Here is a 21730-nt window from a genome sequence, read left to right as displayed (position 1 = left end):
TACGTATTGAAGAACTTTTTTACCGAGCGAGAATATATTTGCCGAAATATATTTGCGAAACTTTGTCATAAAAGAAATTACGTTTTTAATATTAATATAATAAATAATTAAAAGACCCCAATAGTAATTAACGAATATTCCGCTTTATTATAGGTAAGTAACTATTTCTAACCATATAATTACCGGTAAATAAGTACGTAGTTAAATAACTAGGTAGTTTAAATGAACCAAGAATTAATATTTTACCTAGAATAAAATAATAGGTACCTACAGTGAGAAATTTAAAGTCTGCAATAAAACAAAAAGTTGTATTTGACTTTTATTTACTTTTATACATAAGGTCTCAAATCACCAGATAAACATTTTTCTGCTGGTCTGAGCATAACACAAACATAGTTATGTAATTAATTGCAAAATGTATACATACATATATTGCATAATATACCAATACGATGTAGTTTTACTTACATTGGTCTAACATAGATGAGACGTGAATATCAATTTATCAATTTTTGATTACCAAAATTTTGAGACAAAAATCTTCCATAAAATGCACTAAAGGCACTGAAGCACAACTTGTTTGACCTCTTTCATTTTGCGTATTTTATATTATGTAATATTTCAATAATAAACTTTTTAAATGACGCCAGTTATATATATTAGCCTTCTAACGACAATTTATTTATTTCAAGCATTTACTATTAATTTCAACTCCATATTTGTATTAACGAGATTGTAACAATTCATTCCCGTATCTGCTTTGCATTGAACGCAATCAGCAAAATTGCAATTTTATTATTTATCTTTTTTGGTTGAGTGCCTCTATCTTGTTTGATTTTGATTCTATATCAATTTGCGTATGTAGTTCGTTTTAATAAATAAAATGTAATACAACATATAATATAGAGTTATTTATAATTTTTTCTTTCGCACTTTTTCCATTACATTTCTTATTATGCCAAATTGACAAAAAAAAGCTATATTAGCTATGACAAAAATAATAAATATTGCACATTTTATTATATAAATTTTTGACTGCTTTAAAAGCTATAGTCACATATTTTAAATAATTTGATCTTATGTATAAAAGGTGCAAAGAATGTATTAATAGAACATAATAGAGAGGTACATTTAATTCTAACTATAAATTGTGTTCTCATGTCTATCTACCTAGCTACCTTGGTATTAAACAAACACAAGTATGTACATAACTTTCAATATAACATCCTCCATTAGTTTTATAGTTTAAAATTCTTACAACAGTAACTGTAACCTTGTGTTGTAGATGAAATAACCAAATAGAGTTCTAATATGTATAAATAGAATTATTTATATGGAAGAGTCAATAATAAAAAGTAGCGATGAAGGCATTGAGGGTGTAATTAGACAAAAACGAATCGTTATATAGTTATAATAAACGAAGTACACACATAATTGTGCTGAGAAGGTTGCAATGTCATAATAATGTAAGTTCATTATAAAAAAATATTAAGAAAATATGTATGTTGCCATAATCAATATGGCAACATATTTTCTTTTAAATGGATGTTTAATTACACCTCCTATTACATCATGAAATGGACTCTATATTATTATCATGCAAGCTTCCTCAATCAAAATTTTCACATTTTTAAACAGTAAATAGGGAATGTACATGGATCACAGAAAGTGAATAGAACAAAATGTCATTATTGGGTATCTATTTGGTTACTTCTTCTATGACTACATACTGTAAATGTTTGCTTTGCTAGTCTTAATATTTGAATAGGTGATGTTTCCCAATGACTTTAAAAATTACAATAGATATAAATCAAACACAACAGACAATAATTTAAACAAAACAAAAATGTCATTTTACCCATCTACCTACTAGAGATAATTTAAAACTGAAACTTAATACATTATTGTAATAATACTACATAATTGTACATACAAAATAGGGCATTATTTTTTTTTGTAATGTAGCGTTAAGTCTCATGATATTTTCTTCATAGTCAATGCAAATATTATATAATATAATATTTCTGTTATAAATAATAAATATAAGATAAAAATGGGATTCACAGCTGGAATTAAAACCCAGAAAGTCAAAAATAAATGTACTGCTCAACATAACTTATGTAATTAATTGCACAATTAAAAGTTGAATTACTCATTTTAGTGCAAAAATGCTCTAGTTTGTATGCACCATTAATAAACATCTAATGATTAGGTCCTGCACCAACACAAAACTAAACTAAAATAAGTTATTAAACTTCTAAAGGCTTTCTTTCATAAAAACGTCTTCTTTGGTCATCAATCGAGACAAGGTAGTAAGTCCCGGGGAATAATGCATCTATTGAACCTGAGGGCGTATAAGGTGCAGTACGATAGTGTTTCGTTCTGACCTCCATTATTTTTGCAAAATCTTTGGGTTGTACGGCCTGACGTTTTTCTAAAAATACGACATTGTCATTCAGAGAGTTGAGTAATTTTGTTAGCTTAGAGCCATCACTCATATCCTTACATATATTAATAGAAAACATGGTTGATGCCAAACCAGACCCATACGAGAACAGTGCAAATTTCCGTCCAATCAAATCTTTCGGATACTTACTAACTAAGTATGATGCTAAACTCCCATATAAAGATGAAGTGTACATATTACCAACAATTCGAGGAATGTGAAGTGATGGATTTGTTTTCTCTTCAAATAACTTCTGACTGTACACCATAAATGATTTCTCTACATCCCTGTCAAAGTAGGAATCTTCCCTTGTTGAATGGCTAAACCGTGACAAGTTAGGAAACTCCTTCTCCCTGTCCTCAGGTGAAGCGTTTAAAAAGTCATTAAAACTAACTCTAGCTAACGACTTTTGTACCAATTTACAGTATGGAGAATGAAACAGCATAGCATCTAAGCTCATCAGACCTTGAAATTTGGGGTCAACTTTTCGCATCTTTGCACAGAATAAATTATAACAATTATCTAAAGCTGAGAGGTAGCACTTTATAGATAGTTTACCATCTACATAAGGAAACTCTGATGCCAAATCCGGTTTATAAAAGTCATATGCATGTGTCATGTATGAAGCACGAATTCCATCAAAATATAATGGGGCATCAGGACCAATGAGCATGGCTACTGCTCCAGCACCTCCTGTGGGTCTTGCTGGACCCTTATCATATACAGCTATGTCACCAGCGACAACTATAGCCTTTCTTCCATCCCAGGATCTGGATTCCACCCAGTTCACCGCATTTAATAAGGCAGCAGTACCTCCATAACAAGCATTTGTAGTATCAATACCTTCTATGTCAGTGGCCCCTGCTTCTGCGAAAAGTGTCATAAGAAATGTTTTCACACTTTTGCTTTTATCAATTATTGTCTCAGTACCAACCTCCAAGCGTCCAATGTCATGAAGATCTATATCATTCTTTTCTATAAGTTTCTTCAACACTGTCATGCAAAGTGAATTAATGTCTTCTCTATCAGAGCAGAACCCCATTTTGGACTGGCCGAGTCCAATCGTATATTTGTCCTTGGAAACTCCATCGAATTTCTCCAATTCGGTCTGATCGACGTATGTTGACGGAACATATATTTCCATGGCAAGAATGCCGACGTTTTCGACTCTAGCACTCATTGTAGTATGTTATGTGACTTTCACATGAAACGAGCGCAACGTAACGTGTTCACGCCGCAAGGATTCACGGACACTGGCAGCCCGCGCCGCGTCTCGCACCACACTCGCCCGAGCAGACGTCACCACGCACGTACGGACAGTCGTACCATTGACCTACTGTAACCGAAGCCGCTAACCAACTTTCTTTTACTCTTATGCGAGTGACCGATAACAGTAATTACGTCGACCAATACTGCTTAATATACACACTTGCCGAAAAGTGTATGAGAGCTAATGTTATGTTCAGTACTTATTGCACAAGAATTAATTCACCAATACTACGGAGTAATTTACAAAAGTTAACCTTATAGCCTGAAAATGTTCCTACTAAAAGTAATTAAATCACATGTCAGGTTATGAATTGGATTGTCAAATAATGTCAATCCTCCTTTGACTTATGTGACTGACATTGTCAAATCAACGCCGTCAGCTGATTCGAATGACATAAAATGTATATTTTTTGTATCGTTCAGTAACTGAAATTTTAAGTTCAGTAAGTACTATCAATAGTAACCCCGAGGTTAATCTTGATAGTATTGTACGCTAAACGAAGAGCTATTCATCGAAAAATAATTTTATCTTTTCTTATCTATCCTAGTTATTTCATGTTCAATAGAAGACCTCGGCTGATGCAAAGATAACCCGCAGTAACGTAATATTTAATGATATTGTGTTATTTTTAGTATTCAGTACATGTGCAATTTTTCTCTCCGTGAAAAGTACTTTTTCATATTTCAATACCTACTCTTCAATTCCTGGTTTATTCAATAACCACTATTATTTAGGAAAGCTGAGAAGTCTTCCGAAAAATATAAAGACTTTTCTTTTGCTATTATCAAAATTCGAATCACGAAATGGTAGGTAGACATGACTAAATACACACTAGTGACTGTGAACTGGACTCGAATGAATGGGCTTCAAATTGTTACATTTTGTTGTACCATGATGTATGTTAACACTGGGACAGTCCTGAGTCATTTTAAATATTAAAGAAGACATTATTATGACATACTACCAACAAATCTCCTTAGTTCGACTGTAGCAGTTGCACATCCTAACGTATTCATTTATACCTTAAAAAGATATGGTGAAATACCATTGAAATACAGAAACATTCACAAAAATATGGTATTTTGCCAATGTTTTATTTTATGTCGACGTTATGTGTCAGAATAAGGCGTTTGCGCTTTACCACCTCATTCCTCATAAATTAAGTTAAGTAAAAAAGTAGCCAATTTAGAGTGTATAATCGACAGAATTTTATTAATTGATTTTATAAAAACTACAATGAAATTCTGCTGAATATTTAATAATCTTAGTATTTTATGTTTGTATGATACCGTTTTTTGAATTTGGACTTCTGTCCGTTATTTGAATTTGAAAGTCTCACATTTTCGATAGAAAGCTATCCGCTATTATTATTATTTCTTATAATATAGGAGAAGCCGACGAGCATGCAATCCACCTGATCGTAAGTGGCTACTGCCGCCCATGGACATCACTAATCAATCTCAGATAGGATTAGACATTTCTACCTGAAGTCGGTCACAGATGCGCCGCTACCCTTGAAGACTAAGCTGGAACGCTTCGGGTAAGTATGTTTCCTACATCTTACAAACCAGAACCCAGCAGCGCTTAACACTGCTGTTATGAAGTAGATAGGTGTGGCGGTGGTGCCACCGGAGTCGAACCAAAAAGGATTCCACCTTTAAAAATATAAAATATCCATATATTTAATGGTATCCCTAATTAAATCACACCGAATGGGCATAATGACGTGTGGACGCTTCGAATTCTTATGGCGCATGGCGTGCCTCAACTTTCACCGGTAACGGTCATCACGCGGTGACGGAACCTGTTCCACTTGCAATAACAGTAATAACTAGTTTGATAGGAAACTAGTTTTCCGTAAATTTGACCCTCAAGTATACTGAAGTATACTGCTTTACTTTTATTGTAAAGAAAATTAGTAAACAAACCGCATGATTTTAAGATTACCGCAGTCTAGACTTCGATTGCCAACATTGAAAAATTTGATAGCATATCATATAGAAAAACGTAATTATTTAATCAATTTTATTTATTTGTTTTAATTTATCATAATTACTCAATATGATTTATGTTTATTACTACACAAGAAGTAGTTAAGTACCTACTTTGTGTAATTATCTAATAATTATTCTATGATGTTGGCTTAAAATAATTGTTCAAAATTACTAAATTAATTAGCAAATAAAATGCACCCATAACTTATTGCTTTTAAATCTTAATAAATCTCGATTTCATTATAAATTAAATCCGCGTATAAAAAAATTAAACCTTTTTACAATATAAATATTAAAAAAATAACCAAATGAAACAAAATATCATAGAAATTATATTTTGTGAATAATATAAGTATATCCCTATTCAATTGATTTCATATTTATTTATCACAGTTTCTATCATGTTCTGATAGTGTGCACTGCGATTAAAGCGATAGCATTTGACGCCTTTGACTCTAGGAACTCTAGATCCACGTGATTTGATTACGTTGCTATGTATAACTCTATTCAATAAATAATGCAATATTAAATGACGTATGTACAGTGCACACTTGGCATATTAGGTTTCTTCTTCTACTCTTTACGCAGTTTACTGCTCCAGCAAATGATTTATGTTTATTCTTTACTGTAATCATCAATCATCATCAACAACCCATTACTCTTCCACTGCTGGGCACGGGTCTCCTCTCATAATGAGAAGAATTAAGCCATAGTCCACTAGTAGACTTCACATACCTTTGAGATTTTTTTTATAAATCTCGCAGGTATGCAGGTTTCCTCACGATGTTTTCCTTCGCCGTTTAGCAAGTGATAATTAATTTCTAATACGCACATAACTTTGAAAAATCAGAGGTGCGTGCCTGGGATTTGAACCTCGGACCCCTCGATCGAGAGGCCGAGTTTATTAACCACTAGGCTATCACTGCTTTACTGTAATATTTATACTTTATTCCCTTATTGATAACATTTTGCCGCCTTCAAAAAGTGCCGCCCGAGACGAACCGTGTAAATCCCGTTAAACTAAGACTATGGTGTTAAGGAATATTTACTTTCTCGGCGCATTTATTTTATTCAGGAATACCGACGCATCTGTTTGACTTCTAGTATAACTGATTTACATGGAAAAATCCTAGCATTTAAAGAATATTAAAAGAATGTAAAGAAAATTAGAAAACGTAAATTATAAACTTTTTATGGTGAATTTTGTAATAATATTGGCATATTTATGGCCTACTTTTTATGCTATTTTAACGCAAAAGTTCACGGAAATTAAATAAAAATAAAACAACATACATAAAGTACTTTCCTACATTTTATTTTATTTAATCCTTATACACTAACATTTCTAATTCATATCTTCATAGCACATATTAATTAATTACATTTCGTCTATTCATTTATTTGTTCGAACGAAAAAAAAAATTGTACAGAAAATTATGATCACGTTCTGTATAATTTGTATAGTATTTATACGAGTAGAAAGTACATATTTATTTTATAAATTAGAAACAAAATACATTTTCATATTTTTACGTTTTCTTTGACTAGGTTCAGTGGTATCAGATGTTTTAGAACTTTCTGTGGTCTCAGACTTTTCCTTTGAGTTTTCATTATATATAAAGTTGGAAGATTTCGGCACGAACTTGTAGAATCTTACGCCTGAAATATAATTTAATTTTATGCATTTTACACTCAATTTTAAAATAACCAAAACCCCATCCTAATTTGACACACAAGCTTACATACATAGGTACATAGCGGTCGAATACAAAACATCATTTTTTAAAGAAATAAAGGCCATAAATTACCAACTATTACAAAAATTCTTCATAATATACTTATATATAATATAATATACTTATCAATAATAGAATAATTTAATTTAACTAGCTATTATAGAACCAGGAAAATATAAGTGGCAATTTTTAATTTATAATGAAAAAGTGTAATTTAATTAACCTGCCGACATTAATTTAAGAAATATAATTAACGATAATGATCATAATATAAAAAAGTAATATAATAAATTTAATAACATACCTGATGGATTTACACGTGTCTCAAATTTCATATCTGGGCTTAAAGATGGGACGTTGGGCTCGTCATTGTAAATATCCTGAAGACAAACAAAAAAATGTAGATTTGTCAAGTTCACATATTCATGGAAAATCGGAAAGATTTTCGATGTTATCCGTCGCCGCTAATATTTTTTTTTTATAATATAGGAGTAGCAGAAGAGCATGCAGTCCACCTAATGGTAAGTGGCTACTGCCGCCCATGGACATCTGTAATCAACCCCAGATAGGATTAGATATTCCTTCCTGAGGTCGGCCACAGATGCGCCGCTACCCCTGAGGACTAAGCTGGAACGTCTCGGAAAAGTCTGTCTCCCTTACCACACCCTTCAAACCGGAACACAGCAGCGCCTAACACTGCTGTTATTAGGTAGAAATAGGTGTGGCGGTGGGGCCGCCGGAGTCGAACCACAAAGGGGTCTACCACCTTCCATATTTCGACGGGTCCTACGTAAACTGGTGCAAGTGCGTTTTCACAACTTTACAGTAGAGTGCTTTGAATGTTCTAATGCGTGTAACTTTAACATTATTCACGTATAATGCAGATTTTTGCAGCAGACGACCCGCGTGGCGGAGCGGTCACCATGCCGGTCTGACGCGCAGAGGGTCCCGGGTTCGATCCCCGGCCAGACAGATTTCTAAATGATGAATTTAGATTTCTGTTTCTGGGTCTGGGTGTTTGTGTATTTGTCTCTGTATGTGTCCATAGCACCCACGATCCAGGGAATCCTAGTGTGGGGCTGTGAGTGTAGAAAGCGTTTTCTTTTTTCTTTCTTTTTTCAAAAGGATTCAATTATACAATTTTAAAATTTTAACTATGTACGTTGAATAAGTAAGTAAATGTCTTTACATTTACTTACTTATTTCACAACTTTTGTGAAAACGCACTTGCACCAGTGTACGTAGGACCCGTCGATTTTATATATCAGAGGCCTGGGATTTGAACGCCGGACTCGACAGTAAGATAAAAATGAATCCGACTATGTAAATTGCCTCATTGACATGTGACGTCACTATCACTAATTAAAAAAAAAAACTTATAGATAATCATTAATCATTCATAAGCCATTTAAGGTTTACTGTTCACGGGGGCGACTTGCGCTTCTTTTTCGCAAGTGGTAACTTAATAATAAATATTATAATTGTAATGCAATTTCTTACACTGAAGACAATTAATAAATATTACGTGTATTTAAGTATATTTAGTAGTATATTAAGTATATTTAAATTGTCTATTTGCGCACATATTTTTTTTATGTGGCATATTTATTCAATGTAACATTTTATTGTCATCTTTATTTACCGACAAGGTCTATCATAAGGTAATTGGTCACATTAACTTTTTTCTGCACGTCGTAAAGGTAATTGATATTTTTTTTCTAGAATGAGTGATTATAGATGTCCATGGACCGCAGCAGCCAATTACCATCGGGTAGATTGCATCCTAGTACGCTATTTCTATAATATATAAACGAACCTATGTAGGTAAACTTTGTATGAATAAATTGTTACTACCTTAATATCATAATTGTGTTCAGGAATCTTCATGTCTTCGTAGGTAACTGTTATTGAGTATGGGCTGCCGTCATCCCGCCGACTTACAAATGCTAAAGCATACGCTCCATCTGATAATTCACGGTTCCAAATCTGTTGAAAGATAAAATTAAATAGTACAAACATACTTACATACTTATTTAAAAAAAAAAAACTAAAAGTCGACTGCTCAAAAATATAAGCAGCCTACTGTCATTCCCACAGCTTAGGCAAATCTAAATTACTGTTGACTTGCGTAAAATCGCGAATTAGATATGTACAATTACAAATTGTACTTCTTTAAAATATTCAGCGAGGTATTTATCTACCTTTTTGGTCTGAGGAACACAAAAGTGGAAGCAAGTTCATTGTTACGTTCCTGAATAGTTTGTCAATCAGTGTATTTGCATGACAATAATGTGACAATACAGGCACTTAGGCACATAATGGTATCAGTTTTAAGAATCTGATCTACGTAATAAGTTACATCGTGTAGTACAACTAGTGATACAAATCGTGCTACCTAATATATTTTACCTCACCTATTTCTACCCTCGATTCTTCCTTCTATGTAAGGGAGACATACTGTCCCGAGGCATTCCAGCTTAATCCTCAGGAACAGCGGCGTATCTGTGGCCGATCTCAGGTAGGAATACCTAATCCTATCTGGGGTTGATAGAAGTCCATGGGTGTCAGTACCTTTTTTTGTTTTTTTTTTCTCGAGGGGGAAACCTTCAAAAGGTACCCGACGACGTGGGAGCGACGCCGGGTTATGTGGGATTTTTACCGCACTAAAACCCCCCCGGTGGCCGTCCTCAACGCTTGTTGGAGAACTCCGGGATCTCCAACGGAACACAACCGGAGCCCTCCAAGCGCGATGCCCCGATCGGGCTCTACCCTGGGGGAGCAGTTTTCGCTCCTCCCACACCACGTAGTGTTTACGACGGTATGCGACCACACATACCGCCGTCCTTCCAGGGGTAGCGTACTTGACGGTTCGAACTCCCACTCTTGCCGCCCGCAACCCCGGAAGCCATTACCTCGCTGAATTGATAAACTAATTTCTTTTGTAATTATTATGAATTACTAGCTGATCCGGCAAACGTTGTGTTGCCATATGAATAATAAATGTTAAGTGTGAACAACCCTTATCACTTAGCGGTATGAAAAATAAACAGTAGCCAATTCTCAGACCTACCTAATATATATGCATATAAAATTTGGTGATTATCGGTAAAGCCGTTTCGGAGGAATATGGTAACTATATAACATTGTGACACGAGAATGTTATACAGGGTTACTGAAAATCCGATACATTCCCTTGCAGGGGTAAAAGTAGAGCTCATTTACAACAGATTTTGTCATTAAGTACCCTAGCCGATAGTGATTTGTTTTTGAGATATTCAATTTTTGTGTTTTTATTTCTAAATACCGATTTCAGGCAAAAAATAAAATGTTCCTAAGTGAATGTAATATTTTGATCCTATTTTTGTGCATAATCTTACACCTAATATCGCAACACTTCCTAAAAATGACAATACGCTTTAGTGAAATGGGGCTATTATTTTAATAATTTGTACGGCACATTCCATACATCCTTTTTATGCAAATTCATTCTGAAGTGAAAATAAAAAGGAGTTTTTTATTGAACTCTAGCAAATTGACCTCCATAACGTAAAGTTTAAGGGTACTACTACAGCGTATTGTCATTTTAAGGAAGTGTTGCGATGTTAGGTATAAGATTATGAACAAAAATAGGATCAAAATAGGACATCCACTTAGGAGCATTTTATTTTTTGCCGGAAGTCGGTATTTAGAAATAAAAACACAAAAAATTGAATATCTCAAAAACAAATCGCTATCGGCTAGGGTACTTAATGACAAAACCTATTGCAAATGAGCTCTACTTTTAATCCTCCAAGGGAATGTATCGAATTTTCAGTAACCCTGTATATAAGAGAAAAATCTTTGTTAAAATTTCTTGAATTATATCACATCACTTACTTCAATATTCTTGATTTTCCCGACACGTCGTCCTTGCTTCCCCAACGGGTCCTGGTCAACAGCAATCGCGTCTCTATTGAGGAGGATCTCCTTAAACTCTGGTCTGATGGTGGCCAGGTCTACACTCATAAGGAGTGGTGCGGCGAGGATAGACCACACTGCCATTTGGACACGGGCTTGGTCCCAGGATAAACCGTAGTTGCCGATGAGGAGCTGGATAAAAGAAAACATTAAGTTAATTAAAATATGTATGAGTTTCTAATCTATCATATCTATATTTTTTTCGCTAACAATTTCAGGGACAAACTCGTGCTAAAATATTTTTTACGATTTTCTTTCTTAATTGTATATAAAGTTTTAATTAAGTATTATTTTTATTTAAGAATACATAAAACTAATTAAAATAACAATCATTACAATAAAATAAAAATATCATATTATAGGTAGGTGTATTTTAAATGAAATTGTTTGACTTATTCCTATGAGGCCGTCAAAAAGATTTACTAAGATAATACTTTTTGCGGCCCTCTAGTTTATATTGTGATATGTATTGGTCCTTGATCGTATTAGATCTGGCCAACCCTAATTTAGGCTATTGAATTCTGTCGGAAGAGGTCGGCAAGAGGGGCGGCAAAATTTGAATAGCCTCTTTCGGCAAGTGTGTAAATTCACCACAACTTGCACGTTAAGCGATGGCTAAAAAATAATATGTTGCTGTGTCCAAAACCAGGGGAGGTGATTTAAATGACTGAGTGGTGTTTCGTAGTTTTTTTAAATCAAAGTTCTCACCATATCCGGATCATTCCAGTGCCCGGGTCCAGCGTATTGAACAAGCTCGTCTTGGTTCTCAGCGAACCAGTCCGAGATATTCGTGAGCGACTGCCAGGAGTCCATGATGTCGTCGTAGTTACGCCACAAGTTGCAGTGCTCCGCTATTGATTTGTAGTTTGGCTGTCAACAAGTGTTAAAATGTTATTTCTACAGTATACAACAAAAATGTATGAAGAAAATAAATTTTCTTGAAAATGAGCCCTTTATTTAGTTTGCCATAAATTACTATGTACCTACTTCCTATAATTTAATTCGTATTATTGACTTTATCTGATGGTGAAATACTAAAGATGATTAGTTCAAAATGAACTCGTTCGATTACGGCTAAGGCAATATATTATCAAATCTCATTACTCAGTTTTAGATTTTATCAAAATCAGCCTTTACTTCTTTGAAATTTTATTTATTCCTTATAGTTTCAGATTTGGCCATCAACATCTAGAAAATTTCGACAGCGTGATTCAGAATACATGTAGGTACGAACTGTAGTACGCCATTTTTTAACGAGTTACAGAGAATAGCCATGGTAAATGTACCTTTTATTCCTTGCTAGTGTATTTGAACAAAGTTACTAAACATTGTGAGTTAAATTTTGAGACCTACCTTTTTCTGGTAAGCCGGCCAACTACACGAATACACGATTGGTCGGCCGCTTTCATTCATCAATTTACCAAATTCTGGATAACCTGTAATTAGTAAGAAAATCTGTTAAATAGACATATTTTAGTAAGCTATTACATATACATAATTTTTTCAGTGATGCCTTAGCTTGACTTGGCGTTTTACGCTGAGAGTCCCAACTTCGAATCCCAGGCACAGATTTTTATCATTTGCTGCAATGTATTTGGTGTGCGCTTACTGTGCTTTATATAAAATTATGAGGAAACTTAGAGAAATGTGAGTTTAAATAAAAGCTTTATGGCGCATGTGGCCAGCTAAGTGGAATATGGCCTAAACTCGAAACCTCTCTCATTCTGCAGTTCAGAACATTTTTCTCAGCAACGGGACAGCCGATTAATATAAATATTACCCCAAAATCAGCGTACCTGGGATTTGAACCCCAAACCCCCAATTTACAAGTTCAAACCACTAGGTTATCTCTGTTAACACATAAATTATCACTTTTCTATAATCATATCTACCTGTGTCCATTTTGTCAGTTTCGACATAACAGCCATCTAGTTTAAGATAGTCGATTTCCCATTCCACGAAAGTCTTCACATCCAAAGCCTCATGGCCCAGTACACCAGGGTAGCCAGCACACGTCTTGGTGCCATAGTCCTGGTACATCGCGAACTTAAGCCCTTTGGAATGTAGCTGAAATTCGAAAGGTAAATAGTATTCGTAATATAGTGTTTTTTTTTCGACCGCTGCTTGAGCATACACCCTCTCCCACTCGCGTCTAAGGTGTGCAATATGTAACAAAATTACCAATACATAATACCAAATAAAGCAACAAAAAACTATTTCTGACTTATTCTATAATATCAAACGAAAGCTTACTTAATAAGATAGCTAAAATCCATTTTACATATCGATGACCTGAAGTGTAATTTGCAGTCTAAAATATTGATTTCTTTTTTATAATATAAGAGTAGCAGATGAGCCTGAGCATGCAGTCCACCTGATGGTAAGTGGCTACTGCCGCCCATGGACATCTGTAATCAACCCCAGATAGGATTAGATATTCCTACGTGCGGTCGTCCACAGATGCGCCGCTACCCCTGAGGACTAAGCTGGAACGCCTCGGAAAAGTCTGTCTCCCTTACCACACCCTTCAAACCGGAACACAGCAGCACCTAACACTGCTGTTATTAGGTAGAAATAGGTGTGGCGGTGGTGCCGCCGGAGTCGAACCACAAAGGGTTCTACCACCTTCCAAATTGATGGGGAAAGTAAAGAATTGGTCACGAATGATGATATTTTAATAATGCCTGCTTGCTTTAACGGTTAAGGATAACACATAACATAGTATATAATGGTACATAAGTGTATGAGTCATATTAAAATATTTCAGAGGCATGTGAAACTACCAATCCGCACTTCACTCGCGTGACCATCTGACCTAAACCTTTTTTGCTGTGAATATAACCAAAGCCCAGCAGTGGAACAGTGAGTTAAAGATGATACTTGACAGGTGATTATGCGGCAGTGACCATGTGGTATGTACCAATGATTATATTAACAAGTCGCATATAAACAATACTTACAAAATCTGAAAGGCTCTTCATACCACTAGGAAACCTGTGCCTATCTGGCACCATACGGCCGTCCGCATCACGCTCCTTCTCCAGCCAGCAGTCATCGATGCCCACGTATTCATAGCCAGCGTCCAGGTAACCTTCAGATACCATTAACAGTGCTTGTCTCTGTATGAGGTCCTCACTAAAACGACAATGAAATGAAATGGATGAATACTTAAATAGAAAATGAATGATTAAGGTACCTATATTATGTTTTATTTATAATATAGAAGTAGCAGACGAGTATGCAGTCCACCTAGTAAGTTGCTACTACCGCTCATGAACATCTCTAATCAACCATTAGATTCCTACCTGAGGCCGGTCACAGATGCGCCGCTACCTCTGAGGACTAGGCTAGAACGCCTCGGAAAAGTATATCTCCCTTGCACCCTTCAAACCAGCGGCAGCGCTTAACATCGTTATTATTAGGTAGAAAAAGGTGATTGTGGTGGTTTATTAGATTGAAGTGGCAAACGAGCATGCAGTCCACCTGGTAGGATAGGCCTCCGAAATAAGTGGAAAAACGGGAAAAGGGCCCTTATTGAAGGGTCCCGGTAAAAGGACCCTAATTAAAAAGCCACGGTTGGCACGATTTTGTATTTGAGAGGGAAGGTCTGATTCTGGATCCACCATTGTTAGTGCATATGTATATGCGACGTCCCACCTTCAAATATCAAAAAATATTTGAATTAATTTATTGCTTCGGCTTTAATTTACCGTAACCGGTTATTTACGGCCTTAATTCGAAGTAAGTGGCATAATTAGTTATAGGACATTAACATAATATAAATTAAGCGCGCTTTCATAAATCAATGTCATGTAACTAATTATACCCTTCGATCACTAAGTATTAGTGATCGAAGATTATACCACGTAAATATAAAAATGTAGCCTAACCTAACCTAACCTAATCCCTCCTTCCCCACCGCACTGGTTAGGGGACCTGGTTCCCCACTCGCTTAGAACAGGCCAGAATGTTTTTTAGGGAAGGTCATGATCCATACTATGGGGTGAGACTAGAGACCTTTTTTATCGCAGAGATCGAAACAGTGGTCGCGTGGACTCACCCTCTTTACAAAGTTATAGCTGCAACTGCAACCATGAATGTAGCGCTAAGTCCGCGAGGTCTAAACTGAGCTTTGCATTTGTGTGAGTGCACATGAATAGTGTAGGTGTGAAGTCAGATTACGTCTTTTAATTGTTTTAAACCGGTTTATACTGCTTTTTTAAAAATTGTGCATCTTCCTCACTTCTTGTACTGATAGCAGAATTGTTTAATTTTGTTTTTGTTTTTGTTTATTATTTTTGATAAAATTTATTTTTGGAAGTTTTTTATCTGACTTTACTTTTGTGTTCACTCACATTCATTCATTGAGTAAAATAAATTATTGGGGGGAGCGCATTGATCTATAACCTGAAGATACGCCACAAGCGGGCAAAACTTGAAACATACAAAATACGTCAAGTGGTGTAAAACGAGTTGAAACGACTCCAGTCGCTCTCGCGCGGCGTAGTAATACACACGAATGTCACTGAACACGTTAAACGTCATTATTTTGAATTTTAAGCCTCAAAATGCCTTCTTGTGCAATGCGTAAATGCAAAAATTATGCTCGAAAAAGAAACAAACTTCATGGAATCACCTATCACACGTAAATGAAGAGAAATTATTAAATTTTGTTTATTTTTCGTGTTCGATCCGCCATGATTACGTGAGTAACCAGAAAGAGACAAAGTATGTTTTTGTGAATGAAAGTGATAAAGACGTAAAATGCATGGTCATAGATCAACAGAACAGAAGTGACATTTTATTGAATCTGACGATGTTCATATGTCGTATGTTATAGTTTAAAATCCCACTGCTTAATTTTTATATTAGTGTGTTTTTAGTCAAAATATAACTTTTTATAGATTATTTTAATAAAATAAAATCGATATATGGGAAATTCTGTATCCTAATCTCTAAATTTCCTTCGATACCTGTGGTAAATAATAAAAAATATTACCATAAAATTTATATAGGATAGTATACGGTATTTTAAAATTTCTTTAATTGAATAAATATTTCAATCATTAAGGTCGTATTTCTTCCTTAACCTAAACATAATTTAATAAACAATCTTTGTATAGCCAGAAATTAATCCTCAAAAAGACCACGGTAAAATTAGAATCTTATATTTAAAATTCTCATGTCACAATGTTAGTTACTGTACCTACTCCTGCGAAACGGCTTTACTGATTTTCACCAAAATTTATATGCATATTCAGTAAGTCTGAGAATTGGCTACTATCTATTTTTCATATCTCTTAAGTGATAAGGGTTGTTCACCCTTAACATTTTTTTTATTTATATGGCAACACAATGTTTGCAAGGACAGCTAGTACATTTATAAAATTTACACAACTTTGCAATTAATGGTCGTGTGTAAAATAAAACTGATAATAATAAACATAGATTAGTAAAGATACTTCGCCGCCTTGAAATTGAAATAAGCCACAAACGGCTTATTAGTAAGTTCTTTTTTTTAATTCTTGACAAATAAAACATTTTTAGAGAAAATTTACGAATAAATAACTAATACTGCGTAATTTACATAATAAATAAATAATTATTTCAAATATTTTAGAGACATTTTAGCACGGAGACGTGGCAAAACTTTTTTACGCAACTATTTCAATTCTCAAAACTGGGTACATTTTCTTGTTAGGAGTGAGTAATATTTACTAATCTATGATAATAAATATAAACAATTTTTAAATCGTATATTTTAAACCAGTCGATACATCTGTATAGATACATTCCTTCAAATTATATTTTTATATAATAATAATTTATTTAGTTAAACTGTACTATAACATTTCTACGTAAACGACATACTAAAACTATTATCGACAGTTTTGGACATTTTTTACCTTCTGTTCCATTATTTCTTTGTCTTTGACAAGCATGCGGATCAATGGGAAAGCCACCATACGTCCCGTTTTTAACGGGACAGTCCCTTTTTTCGATGCTTCGTGCCGTTGTCTCCGAAATGAACCGTTACCATTGTCAATTAAGTAACAGTAAATAGTATAATTGTGAAAAAAAACATGGGGTGCTCCATTTATCAGTTTTCATAAAGCGCCCCACATTTTTTGCACAATTATACTATTTACTGTTCCTTAAATGATACCTATATTGAAAATTATTTTCTACTTTTTAGTTAATTTTATCATAAAAGCGTGTTTTTTATTATTTTTAACTATATTTTTTCAAGTAAAAAGTATTTGACATAAAAAAAATCGATGTCCCGTTTTGACTGAAGTAATCATTGGTCACTATATTCCATGGTCAATATTTACGTTTGCGTACACTTGAAACGCAAGGTCAAACACTAGTTGTCTTTTTTTATCACATTGTTCTAATAGCTCTGTCCCTTATAGAACATTTGTCTATGTAGTTAAAGGTAAGTAAAATAAAAAACGTGCATGTGTGCTATCAAAGCAGTTTCGCTCAAGTTTTCTCTCAAGTTAGTGGGCGTATAACATGTCTAGTATAAAATGTCATTGGGGGAGCGCCTTTTGTCGGCGGCTCTGTTTAGGGGCTAAAAAACTTATAAATTCCAGCTTTTTTTGTCAATTCTTGCCCGGCACCTTTTAGGGCAAAATGTCATTTTATCTTTTTATGTTGACTTACGAGTATGGCTGACTCATACAATCGTACCAGCCAATGACTATATAAATGGGCACCTGTTATTATAAAAATCAAATAACCCAAAATAATGCATTAATAAAATAATTAAATAATTTGAATATATTTCTAACATTTTGCCAACCTATTTCCACTTAAACAAAGTTACAAAGTTATTGAAGCTGGATTACGAAATTTTTACTATCTATGTAACTCATTTTATATACATAAAACTTTTATTACCTAAGTAATAAAAATATACCATAGGGGTAACTTCGTAGAATACCATAAAAATTGCATGGAAATACCAAATTTTACAACAGAGATAACATATTGAAGTATATTACTACATAAAATAAATATACAACCTTAGACATAACGCAATAGTTTATTTAACTTAACCCTATGTTGAGTTTAAATATTTAAAAATCAATTAAGGACAGCTTTCTCTGATGCTCCACAGACTACGGTCTACATCAGGGAAAGTTGATAAACATCGTGTTTTGAGGATCACAAATTACACACCACACACTGTAGGTCATTTTAAACATATGATTATGTATATTTATTAGTGGGTCAAGCATTTATTAGTGGTTTTACAGGTGGTAGAACCCTTTGCGGCGGCACCACCGCCACACCTATCTCTGTCTAATAACAGCAGTGTTAAGCGCTGCTGTGTTCCGTTTTGAAGGGTGTGGTAAGGGAGACAGACTTATCCGAGGCGTTCCAGCTTAGTCCTCCGGGGTAGCGGCGCATCTGTGGGGGGCCTCAGGTAGGAATATCTAATCCTGTCTGAGGTTGATTACAGATGTCCATGGGCGGCAGTAGCCACTTTCCATCAGGCGGACTGCATGCTCGTCTGCTACTCTTATATTTAAAAAAGCTCAAGTCGGATTTGAGTGGACAACCTTTTGAACTTATATTGATTATCTGAGGGTTAAACGACCTATTTGATAACTGCATGATGCAATAAAGATAATGATTATGATTATTTTTTGGAGTTATATTTTCGTAATAACTGTTAATAATTTATGCGGTTATAAATATTATATTATTACTTTAAAAAATCGTCTATCATGATTTACTTAAAAACGCTGTCTATAATAAAAACATGTTAAAATTCCACCGACGTTACATATTTGGAATATCAATATAAAATAAATAAATAGATTCGGTCTATTCGTACGCATGTCATGATCACCATTTACATACAGTGACAAATACATAAATAGTCTAAACGCTATAGTATAATTAGATATGTGTAATTCTGTACGAGAGGGCATCGAACCCGGAACGAGCTTAGAATACTCCACTACAAGATAACTGTACATAACAAGATAACAACAGATTAAAGTGGTAGAATCCTTCGTGATTCGACGCTTGAGGCACTTATTGCCTTATAAGTTAAGCGCTGCTGTGTTCTGGTTTGAATGGTGTGGTGGAGGGAGAGGTACATACACGAAGGATTCCCACTTAGTACTCAGAGGTATCTTTCGACCTCAGATACTCAAAACCTATATATACGATTAAAGACGTCTATTCTTTCGCCGCTTCTTCTTCATAACGAAACACCTTGTAAAATGGTGGTAGTTGTACTGACATTCAAAAGTGCTCTGTAAAGAACCTATTTTGAATAAAAAAATTATTTGATTTGATTGATATATTTCCTTCTTAGTAGTTTGCTACTTCTATATTAAAAAATGTATTAAAAATGAAAAAAAAAAACAATGATTCCAACTAAAAAGAACCGATTATATTCAGAGAAACACAGCAATTTAATCAAGTCACAATAATCTGTATAAGATACGATACCACAGACATACCAACAGTCAAACAGGCACATTTTATAAACACATCTCTTTTTGCGTCGGGAGCTTCGATCAATAAAATTTACATTAAAACTGTCTCTAATAACCCATAGGCTTCGATCAATTCGAAGGTCGGGAGTTAAAAAGTCGTGGTATTATTACTGTTTATGTGTGTTATTATTACCTGATACACTCATTAGGGTACTTCTTGCAGTCAGTGATGCATCTGAACCTTTGCCATGACAACCAGCCCATTGGAGGAGTGGGTACCAGTCCATTGTCCAGAGCGAGTGTTGATGTTAACTGTAGTGCTATCAACACTAACAACAGCATCTACAACAAATATAAGAACTTAATGCAAAGCCCAAATGGAAGAACCTTGAATGAGGATGAAGTACCCTTAAAATTACAATGAAATTGCGTTAACTCATTCATTACTCTTTCCTATTCTCGACTATGCTGATGTTTGCTATCTCGACCTCACTGAAGAGCAACTTAACAAACTTGAGCGTCTCCAAAATTTATGTATTCGTTTCATATTTGGTCTTCGCAAATATGACCACATATCCGAGCATCGTACTAAACTCAAGTGGCTCCCTATCCGACTTCGCCGGAATATGCATATTCTTTCTGCGCTATACTGCGTGCTGTTCAGCCCCATCGCTCCTACCTATCTAAAAGACCGTTTCCATTACCTGTACCTTGCACATGACCACTGTCTTCGCTCCTCTGTAAATCTCTCTCTCCAAACTCCCGCTCATTCTTCGTCATTTTACAAAAACTCTTTCTCTACAGTTGCTGTTGGTTTATGGAACAAATTACCCATGGCCATACGTCGTGCTGAATCACTTGATTCATTTAAAAACCAGCTCTTTAAATATTATTCAAAATTATGATTTCCACCTTGTTTTCGTCGTTTTCATATGTACTTTGTCACAGTTTGTATGTGTGCTTTTTTATCATTTTCTGTTGCTTGTATTTAATTGTTTCACATTTCATTTCACATTTTATTGTTTTGACACTAATATACTACATGTATCCTGTCCTTCATAACCTATTCCTTCTCTAACTTCGCGCACACTAACCTTCTTCCTCCGCTTGTCTCTTTTTTCTTTTCATGCATAGGTTGTCTGGAAGAAATCGCTACTTAGCGATAAGACCGCCTATTGCATACTGTTTGACCTGTGTATGTATTTTGCTATTATTTAAATTCATCTGTAAGTGTGCAATAAAGAGTATTCTATCTATCTATCTATCTATCTATCTAACCCTTAAAATTATATTAAAATAAATATTAAAATCGATAATGGGTAAATAGAAATTATAAAGACTTAACAATTATTTAAACTTTAGAATAGGGTGAATGAAATGGGCTGTCGTTATTTTTTTATTTCTTCGATTTTTTTTAAATTTAGGTTACAATACTAATCGCATAACTAATATAATAGCTATACTAATTATATTATAATAATAGCATAAGGTCTTAAAGTAATTTGTTCTCAAAGGGGAAGTCAAAGGACTGAGTAGGTACTTTAGAGTATTAAAATTAATCTGAGGTAGATACACAACATACGATATAGCCGTTAGAGGTCAGTGAACTAAGATTATTTGTACGTACTATTAAATAAAAATATAAGTTAAGTATATTCCATAACAGTAATGAAAAACACAACTACAATAATCACGTTTAATTATTTTAAAAGATAAAACAATTTAATGTAACCATCACGTTTACATTACCTTTTTTGACTTTGTAACCCCGTAAAATGCAAAAATACACTGATTCCAATATAATTATACCACAATTAATCACCATTTACTTACATATTAAGTAATAACTTTAAAAATAAATGGAT

General features: G+C 34.4%; 2 protein-coding genes across 3 annotated transcripts in view; both read right to left on the bottom strand.

The window, feature by feature from the left end:
* Positions 1 to 1524: 1524 nt before the first annotated feature.
* Hmg-s (3-hydroxy-3-methylglutaryl-CoA synthase) lies at positions 1525 to 4053 on the bottom strand. The gene has a single exon (XM_073086433.1). It carries the CDS (start codon positions 3624 to 3626, stop codon positions 2250 to 2252), a length of 1377 nt encoding a protein of 458 aa, XP_072942534.1. The 5' UTR covers positions 3627 to 4053; the 3' UTR covers positions 1525 to 2249.
* A 2951-nt stretch (positions 4054 to 7004) lies between these two features.
* Positions 7005 to 21730, bottom strand: part of LOC140752602 (alpha-N-acetylgalactosaminidase) — a 19542-nt gene continuing 4816 nt past the window's right edge. For both annotated transcript variants that reach the window (XM_073086956.1, XM_073086957.1), the window contains exons 2-10: positions 20059 to 20207; positions 14364 to 14538; positions 13296 to 13470; positions 12757 to 12839; positions 12112 to 12273; positions 11323 to 11535; positions 9301 to 9432; positions 7751 to 7826; positions 7005 to 7369 (exon numbers count right to left, since the gene is read on the bottom strand). In XM_073086956.1, the coding sequence (XP_072943057.1) occupies positions 7206 to 7369; positions 7751 to 7826; positions 9301 to 9432; positions 11323 to 11535; positions 12112 to 12273; positions 12757 to 12839; positions 13296 to 13470; positions 14364 to 14538; positions 20059 to 20207 (1329 nt within the window). In that variant the 3' untranslated portion in view covers positions 7005 to 7205. The remainder of the gene's footprint in view (positions 7370 to 7750; positions 7827 to 9300; positions 9433 to 11322; positions 11536 to 12111; positions 12274 to 12756; positions 12840 to 13295; positions 13471 to 14363; positions 14539 to 20058; positions 20208 to 21730) is intronic.

This window comes from Epargyreus clarus, unplaced genomic scaffold (genome assembly GCF_041222505.1).
Source record: "Epargyreus clarus isolate Ecla_fem2 unplaced genomic scaffold, WU_Ecla_fem_2.2 ptg000024l, whole genome shotgun sequence".
Classification (NCBI taxonomy): domain Eukaryota; kingdom Metazoa; phylum Arthropoda; class Insecta; order Lepidoptera; family Hesperiidae; genus Epargyreus; species Epargyreus clarus.
The sequence above is the reverse complement of the archived record's forward strand: the minus strand, read 5'-3'. Positions and strand labels throughout refer to the sequence as shown.

What these genes read in the sequence shown, in the direction of transcription:
- Hmg-s (XM_073086433.1), bottom strand. Translation starts at nt 3,626, where the DNA reads ATGAGTGCTAGAGTCGAAAACGTCGGCATTCTTGCCATGGAAATATAT.